Source organism: Lathyrus oleraceus, chromosome 1 (assembly GCF_024323335.1).
Source record: "Lathyrus oleraceus cultivar Zhongwan6 chromosome 1, CAAS_Psat_ZW6_1.0, whole genome shotgun sequence".
Taxonomy (NCBI): Eukaryota; Viridiplantae; Streptophyta; class Magnoliopsida; order Fabales; family Fabaceae; genus Lathyrus; species Lathyrus oleraceus.
Genome location: NC_066579.1, coordinates 408,286,002 through 408,294,663, shown reverse-complemented (window position 1 = coordinate 408,294,663; position 8,662 = coordinate 408,286,002). Strand labels below are relative to the sequence as shown.

At 30.6% G+C, this 8,662-nt stretch overlaps 1 protein-coding gene across 2 annotated transcripts; it reads left to right on the top strand.

The window, feature by feature from the left end:
* The first annotated feature begins 4,535 nt into the window (after positions 1–4,535).
* LOC127115830 (calcineurin B-like protein 2) lies at positions 4,536–8,274 on the top strand. Of its 2 annotated transcripts, none has more exons than XM_051047275.1 (8): positions 4,536–4,664; positions 5,312–5,484; positions 5,584–5,726; positions 5,839–5,947; positions 6,022–6,074; positions 6,151–6,231; positions 7,410–7,522; positions 7,907–8,274. In XM_051047275.1, the coding sequence occupies exons 2-8, from the start codon at positions 5,340–5,342 to the stop codon at positions 7,962–7,964; spliced, it is 702 nt and encodes a 233-aa protein (XP_050903232.1). In that variant the 5' UTR covers positions 4,536–4,664; positions 5,312–5,339; the 3' UTR covers positions 7,965–8,274. The 2 variants fall into 2 exon arrangements, with proteins under 2 accessions (XP_050903232.1, XP_050903233.1); XM_051047276.1 differs by lacking the exon at positions 4,536–4,664 and adding an exon at positions 4,769–5,044.
* Positions 8,275–8,662: the final 388 nt, after the last annotated feature.

Genomic DNA, 8,662 nt, shown 5'->3' with positions numbered 1-8,662 from the left:
ACCAAATCTTATTTAACATGCCTTTTGAAAATACTAGTATTGGATCCTTTTATATTCTAAGAGGGGATATAAATGTTGTTGAAGACTTCCATTAACATAACATTTGAAAGGGACCAAACTACCGGCATTTGGGGTGACCATTTGTTGCTCCTAATTTTTCAGAAGTTATTTCCATGATAATGTCAATATCATCATCTTCACACTCAGGAGTATAAATGACTGGTAAGAGATTATGTAGAAACACTAGCTAAGGTGAGTTGTATGTAGTGAGTGGTGATTTGTAGGGTAGAAGGTGTTGGATTTTATTGATGGGGTGTTGAGGTGGATGTTTTTGGTTGGCTGGGATTTTTAAAATTTGTGGCTTGTCTTAGGTTGTGTGACATGGCTAAGTATAAGTCAAGAAATGAAATATGTTAACATGTGGCAGGAAGCATGCTGCCAAGAATAGAAAGAGGTAAAATAAAAGGAAAAATAATTTTCATTGAATTAGAAAAATGAAATGTACAACATAAAAGGCAATTGGGTCTTTATAAATAGTCCAATTGTGCAATGGTCAGAAAAGTCAAAGAGTAAAACTAACTACATAAAAATAAAGGAAATATAAAACTAACTAAAAAAATAAAACAAAAGGAATAAATCAAGTTGTAATAGCCCCCTCAAACAAGAATCTATATTGATCATTTCAAGTTTGCTAACTAATGAAGTGAACTGACCAAGATGGAGGGCCTTGGTGAAAATATTGGCAACTTAAATTTTAGAATCCATTGGCATTAAGTGAATCAATTTTTCTTGTAATTTGTCCTGAATGAGGTGGCAATCCATCTCGATAGGTTTGGTTCTTTCGTGAAATAGTGGGTTAGAGGCGATGTGAATAGCATTGCAGTTGTCCCAAAGTATAATGGCTAGTTGTTTGTGTGCATTTCATAAATCTTGGAGGAGATATAAAAGTCATTGCTCCTCACATGTGGTGTTGGTCAATGCTCGATACTCGGCTTTAGAAGAACTCCAGGATACCACTGTTTGCTTCTTTGTTTTCCAGCTGATTAAGTTAATGCCTAAGAAGAAGGTGAAGCCGATTGTTAATCTCTGAGTAGTTGGTTAAGCTAATGCCTAAGAAGAAGGTGAACCCGGTTGTTAATCTCTGAGTAGTTGGACAAGCTCCCCAATCCGAATCGATAAAACCTGTGAGTGTTAATGATGATGGATGTTTAAAAAATAGCCCTTTTGCATGTTTATTTTTTATATATCGCAAAAATTGTGTAGCTACTATCATGTGTGTGTTTGTTGGTGTGGCCAAGTCTTGGCTTAACCTACAAACAACAAAAGTAATATCAGATCGTGAATGTGTAAGATATAAAAGTTTTCCAATTAAGCTTTGGAAATTAATAAGATTCGGTAGAGGTTCTTCATTGGGTATATCAAGTTTTATTCCTGAAACCATGGGAGTGGATATAGGTTTTTCAGCCAAGAGACCTGCATCTTCCAATAACTCGATAGCGTATTTGCGTTGACACAATGTTATCCTTTTTGAAGATCGAGCAATCTCAAATCCTAAGAAATATTTGAGGTTGTAAAGATCTTGGATGCTAAATTTTGAATCCATAATTGATTTTATGTGATTAATTTTATTAATATCATTACCTGCAAGGATAATATCATCAACATAAATTAGAAGTGGTAAATGAATTATTAGTTTGTTTCGTAAATAAAGAATATTCGGATTTGGATTGATTAAACCCTAAGACAAATAGAATGGAAGTTATCTTCCGGTTCCATTACCGGATGGCTTGCTTTAAGCAATATAGATATATACTTAACTTACTAACCTTAGTATTAGGAATTTTTAGACCCCGAGAATATTTCATGTAACCATCTTCGTCTAGGTCCCCATGAAGGAAAGTTGTGTTTATGTCAAGTTGATGAAGATGTTAATTTAAAGAAGAGGCAATGGGTAAGAGAAGTATCAATGTTGTCATTTTGATAATAAAGGGACTAAAAGTTTCTAAATATTCTAGACTTTATATTTGATTGAAGCATTTGGAAACAAAGCGAGCCTTATATCTCTCAATAGTACCATTGGCTAGAAATTTTAGTTTGAAAATCCATTTTATTGCTAATGACACATTTATTTGGTTGAAGATTAACAATATCCCAAGTGTGACTGCTAATGAGAGATTTAAGTTCTTCATTTATAGCATGTTGCTAATTAGGGTCTTTAATAGCACAAGGGGTAAGAAATAGGTTCTTTAATAGTAGAAATCTTTAATTTAAAAACACGATGTATTATGGATAAATTATCATATGAAATAAATTCAGATAAAGGATAAAAAGGTGTATCTGTGAGTAGAGAATGATGAGATATATTACCATACAGGAAAGTACAATGATAGTCTTGAAGGTAAAGTGGGTTTTGGTGAATCTTATAGATTTTCTAAGAGTGGCGGAAGGTTAAGTAGGCAAAATCAAAGAGTTAGTAGCGGTTGTAGGGTCCGTGGCAGTAGTTGGATTGATGGATTGGTTATGGGAAGAGGATGGGGAGGTGGAATTGTGTGTGGGGAGGATGGTGGAAAAGGGGGGCTTCTGAGTGAAGTCTGAAGTATAATCAGTGTAAAAATTAAAATGCAGTTTAAATACGTCGTAATTTTGGAAACAAAAATTAAATTTGTTTGGAGTGTGGGAATGTACAACATATTAAGAAAATAAAAATCATTATTAAAATGAACAGTTCCAATATAGATGCATATATGGTGGCTCCATTAGGAAGTATAACATGAATGGATTTAATATTAATGAGATGAGGAGAGAATATTCTAGAATCGCACACATGGTCGGTTGCGCCAATGTCTAAAATCTAGAAATCATGAATGTTAAACTTAGAAGAAGGAAAAGTGTGTGAAGTGTTTGAGTTCATTTTGAAAGAAGATGGTAATTGATACGGAAAAAACCTTCAGAATGTAATGCTTCCTGCACATTGTATGTTGAACTTGATTTTTCCACCACCCCAACAAATGCATTGTCAAATCTAACAATGTCTTTCTTTTCAATATTGAATTGGAGATGCGCGAAACTGGGTTTTGCATCCATAGTTTCTGACCTTCGATTCTTGCTCCGATTGTATAACTTAATACCATCATCCTTTCCCTTCGATGCCAAAACTTCTTTATTGACTCCTAACGCCTGAGCATAAGTTTTATTTGGTCCTCTAAGGTTCCTGTCTCGCTTCCCAGACTGATATAGTCGGGCACGCCAATCCACCGCCTCCATATTCTCCTGTTTCTTCTCTTTAGGAGGAACTACCTGAGTTCCACGTTGAAATCTGGGTATGTTAGCAAATAACTTCTTTCCTTGAATATGGATGTTATCCAACTCCACCGCCATGACTCTCTCATCTCTAACTTTTCTGAAACGAACAAAACCATATCGTTTTCCTTTCTTATTCCTCCTTGGAGGAATGACAACTTCCACCACCAGACCAAATACCTTAAATACTTCAAACATTTCCTTTGCTTGAAATGAATCTGAGAATTCCATTAAGAAGAAAGTAGATAATGTCTCCACTTCTCCAACGCTTTTTCCCCTCTTAGCGGTCCACACCGATTTCCTAACTACCACCGTTTGGATTCTTCTGTGTCGAACCTCTGACCATTCTCCTTGACCTTGTTGATGTTGTTGCAAAGTATTTTTATATTATTATTAAATAATTTCCTTTATATTATTATTAAATTAAATTAAAAGAAAATTAGTACAAAAGTACTTTTATACAAAAAGTACTTTTAGTTTTGTTGAAGATACTTCTAAAGTACTTTTGAAGGGTTAATTCAAAGGTAAAAGTTTAGTCTTAAATTAGAGAATTCAAATATTTTTAGGAATGGATTTGAAATTATTATTAATAAAATCAGTTTTTTAAAAAGAAGTCTACTTTTATTATCATTTTATATTTTATACTTTAATTATAAAAAAATTCCTTTTATTTTTTATTTTGAATATTTTTATAAAATATATTATTTATATTTTGTATTGATTTTGAAAAAGTTGCAAAATATATTAATAACAAAAAAAAAATCTGAAAGTAGAGAAACAAATGAATGAATATTAAACGTTACCTTTAAAAAAGTGAATATTGAATTAATATGAGTTGGATTTAATTTTAAATTGTATAAGTCAAATTAAAAAGCAAAATCAGAATGAAATCATGGTTAAGTGATGGATACCATCTCTAATTGCACAGATTTTGAGGGCAGAGTCACCTTAAAAAACTGAGACCAACTATTACTTGAAAATAGTGAAATATATTTTTGTCTTATTTTGACAATTTTTTTACGTTTTAAATTTGGTCTTTTCCAAATTCTCTCAAAAAAGTATTTATTTCTTTCTTTTTAATATTATTCCATCTTTATCTCCTTTCCATTTTTTTTATTTCTTTCATTTTTTAAATACTTTCTTTTCATCATTTTCTTTACTTTTTAGTGATATTCAAATTTTTTAATTAGTAATTTACTTAAAAAGACATTATACAAAAGCATTTTTTCAATATATATAATTTAAAACTTAATATATTCTATATGCATATATAAATCAAAATTTCCATTCCTTTATTTCATTTTTTGCTAAATTACCAAAAGAAAAAACATGGCCACTCCAGCTTTTCTCAGCCTTTCTCAATGGTAAACTTCACTCCTCTCCACTTTAATAGTTTATTTATACACAGCTTCCATGAAAATTCTTAGAAAATTCTTTTTTTTTCTTATATATAATTTGTAGATTTAATTGTAAATTGATCAATTAACTTTGTATTTTCAATCAAAGATGCAGCAAATCAAAGTTCTTTGAAAAAAAATTCTTGATATTTTGCTGTGCTTAATTGATAATCATCAAAGAATATAAATCAGATTAACAATATTGTATAGTGTTGCCCTTTTTTTCTTTTAAGATTCAACTAAGTGTTACAAAGTTGATGTAAAAATAACATCTTTCTGGTAGCATTGTGTCTGGATGCTTGAATTTGTTTGTGTGCTATTGGAACTGTGAATATTATTATATCTTTGTAAGTAATCTTTTTTTTTCTCAATAATTATTTTATTACCTCTAATTATTTTTTTCTTCAAAATCTGTATAGATATGATCAAGGTCCATGGATCTATCTAGGTTGATGACATCTAGGGCATTTAATCTCAAGATTTTTTTTAAAATAATTTTATAATATATGTATTGGTTGTCCTATATTGTATGTACAATTTTAAAATTTTTTGTTTTTTTTTAAATCTTGATATCCGATCTCGAAGATTATTGCTAATGTCTGGTGTTGTTTCAGGCTCTTATAAATTATTTTCATTTGGCGTATGAGTATCATCATGGCTGGTTGCTTAGACGGATTGAAACAATTCTTTGCTGCTGTGGCAAATTGGTGCAATACTGAATTATCAGGCTCGAAACAGCAGCCTAAAGGTTTAAAAAACCCAGAGCTAATTGCGAATGAAACACTGTGTGAGTTATCATTTTCATTTTCACTTAGTAACTAGTTAAGCTTTTGTTAATTAATTAAGCCTTGAATATCATCGTTAACTTGTTTTTTTACTAATGCAGTTAGCGTAAGTGAGATTGAAGCGTTGTATGAACTATTTAAGAAGATTAGCAGTGCAGTTGATGACGATGGACTCATTACTAAGGAAGAATTCCAGTTGTCTTTGTTCAAGGCTAGCAACAAGCGGAGTTTATTTGCAGAGAGGGTGCGTAAAGTAAAAGTTTTGACTTATACGGAGCTTTCAAAAACTTGATACGATTTATGACTATGATTATCTGTTAGTGTTCATGATTTTATATTATTTTGAAACTATATAGGTGTTTGACTTGTTTGACACACACCACCATGGAGTACTTGATTTCAAAGAGTTTGCATCTGCTTTGTCTGTTTTTCATCCGATTGCATCAATGGATGATAAGATTGATTGTAAGTGTAACAAAATGACTTTAGCATTTTAATTCATATGCTTGTTGTGAGTTTCTAACTTTCATTTCTTGCAGTTTTGTTCAGATTGTATGATCTGAAACAGCAGGGACACATTGAGAGACAAGAGGTAATTGAACTTCTTCTTATATGTTTTTGAAGAAATGGAGTTATATGATAGTGATGTTTTTATTTTTTGTGTTTAGTTGAGACAAATGGTGGTGGCTACTTTAACTGAATCTGGCATGAATCTTTCAGATGCTATGATTAATGGCATCATTGACAAGGTGATTTGTTTATCTTATAACATTGCATTAATGTCAAATCTATAGTTGGATATTTGTTTAGACATTAATGAGTTGTGTTTGTTTCTTTTTTATGTTAACCTAATCTAAAAAATCTATTTTCGTTTTCACTTTTCTTGATAATCTATTAGAACTGAAATAAACCTTAATAAGCATGCAAGTTATATTCATTGCATTGCATTGCATGCACACCTTGAAAATTAGACATTAACTTGATGATTATGAGCATGTTTGAATTGTAGATCTTATCTATGGTTATAAACACTTGTGACACTATTTTCAACTAGTTTTCATTAGTTTTCCAGAATATAGCTTATGAAAAATAACTTATAGGTTACATGAAAACACATTAATTTTACTTTATCTTGTGTTATAGAAATGGACCGCTATTCCTTGGTCGCTGTAGTCAATTTGATGCAATCATGCATTCCGTATTTTTTCCATTGTTGGATTAAGATCAAACAGTTAAAATTTTAAATTAAATATTTTTTATTTAATATTACCTTTGATCCTATTTATAAGAAAAAAATTATTTTTTAGATTTATTGAATAATCAATGAATTTGGTCTATTATATAATTTAGATACATTGATTATTTAATGAACCTAAAAAATAACTTTTTTCTTATAAAAAGGACCATAGGCAATATAAATTAAAAATAATATTTAAATTTTAATTGTTTAAACTTCATTTAACGACCGAAAAATAGTCGAATGCGTGAATGCAGCAAAAGTTGACTACATGAATTTCATTTCTATAAAAATAGCTTATTCTTAAGGGCTTATATGATAAATATGCTATAAGTTGAAAAATCAATTGTTTATTCAAACATTTCCTCTATCAGAGTTTATGTTAGTAGTGCTTATTATACAAGGGCTTATGTATAAGTTATTTATAATAACAAAAGATAAAATAAATTCAAAAAGTCTAAACTCTAAGTTGTTACAAAAGCTATCATGGAGATCCGATGAAAATAAGTTGAAAATAACTATACATGTCATAAGCTACTTGTATAAGCTCTTCCAAATAGTCTCACATAGATAAACTCAAACGAGTCAATCTAAGTTGACTTGATAATTATGGCAAGCAAAAATCATTCTAGTTTGTATTATCATAATCTTCTCTGTAGAGTTATTGCTAATAGTTTCTTTGATGTTTAGACATTTGATGAAGTGGACACAAATGATGATGGGAAGATTGACAAAGAAGAATGGCGCGACCTTGTGATGCAGCATCCATCCCTTCTCAAGAATATGACTCTTCACTATCTTACGTGAGTTTCTTCTTATTCATATTAACTCCATTTTAATTTAAAATTATGAAACACGGATACCAGAAACACGACATCGACATTGATCAGTTAACAGCAGAAATAATTTTAAAAAATGAAAAAATTAATCACAGGTCAGTAATTTTAAAAAATGAAAAAACTAATCACAGGTCAGTATCACTTTCGGACACAGACACAAACACTTACATACATTTTTTAAGAGACGTCTCTGTAGTGATTTTGAATTGTGGTTGCAGCTGCGGTTATGCTGCAAATCTTTATATTAGACTAAGTAGTTACTTACTATATACAAGCCTAATCAATGACTTTGATTTTGTCCTAGTTTGCATCATGAATCTAACATCTTACATGTTGTTTTGTTTGCAGAGAAATCACAACTACATTTCCAAGCTTCATATTTCACTCTACAGTTGATGATAGTTGAAGCAACTGAATCATATATGCCAGATTGAATTTTCATGGCTGCTTTTGAGTTCTGCAAAATGATTTGGTTAAGATGGTTATGAACTTTGTTTATATTTTCATGTGACAGAATTTTGCTTTGCCTTTTATGAGTAGGCAAGGTTTGTCAATTAAATAAAGTGGATTTGAGTAATTTCCACCTAGAACATTCAAGTGGTTCAGAATTGGCTGCATGGTTTTTGTTGGATATAAATCTATTTGACATTATGGTTTGAATGATTCGAGTAATCTTTTCTTGGTAAATATGTTATTAGTGGGAAGTATTTTGTCGATTTTGTTGAAGACTAATTTCTGGGATATTTAATTGCCCTTTTTTAATGTGTTTTTAGTTCTACCATATTTTTTTCAAACTTAAGGCTCGAACTCCATAATATATGATATCTTTCTATCCATCTTTGATGATTCAAGTATTTTGATAAGATAAGACATCGTTCATGTGAACTTTTTGTTCAAAAATATAATAGGTGCAAATTTCAGACTTACTTTTTTCGGAGGTCGTTTTGTTTTAGGTTTTAGATTGACTTTTGTGTTAAATATATAATTATTTATGTTAAGCATGTTTGTAGATGCAAGGTTCGACAGTGGATAATGCATGTATTCAATAGAGTTGAATATGGTTTATAGTAGTCGAAGTTGTATGTATTCGACATAGTCGAATAC

Bases quoted from the DNA above. Each gene is read 5' to 3' on its own strand.
- LOC127115830 (XM_051047275.1), top strand. From the start codon at position 5,340: ATGAGTATCATCATGGCTGGTTGCTTAGACGGATTGAAACAATTCTTT. The intron at 5,485-5,583 runs GTGAGTTATCAT...TTACTAATGCAG, and splicing joins AATTGCGAATGAAACACTGT to TTAGCGTAAGTGAGATTGAA. The intron at 7,523-7,906 runs GTGAGTTTCTTC...TTTTGTTTGCAG, and splicing joins ATGACTCTTCACTATCTTAC to AGAAATCACAACTACATTTC.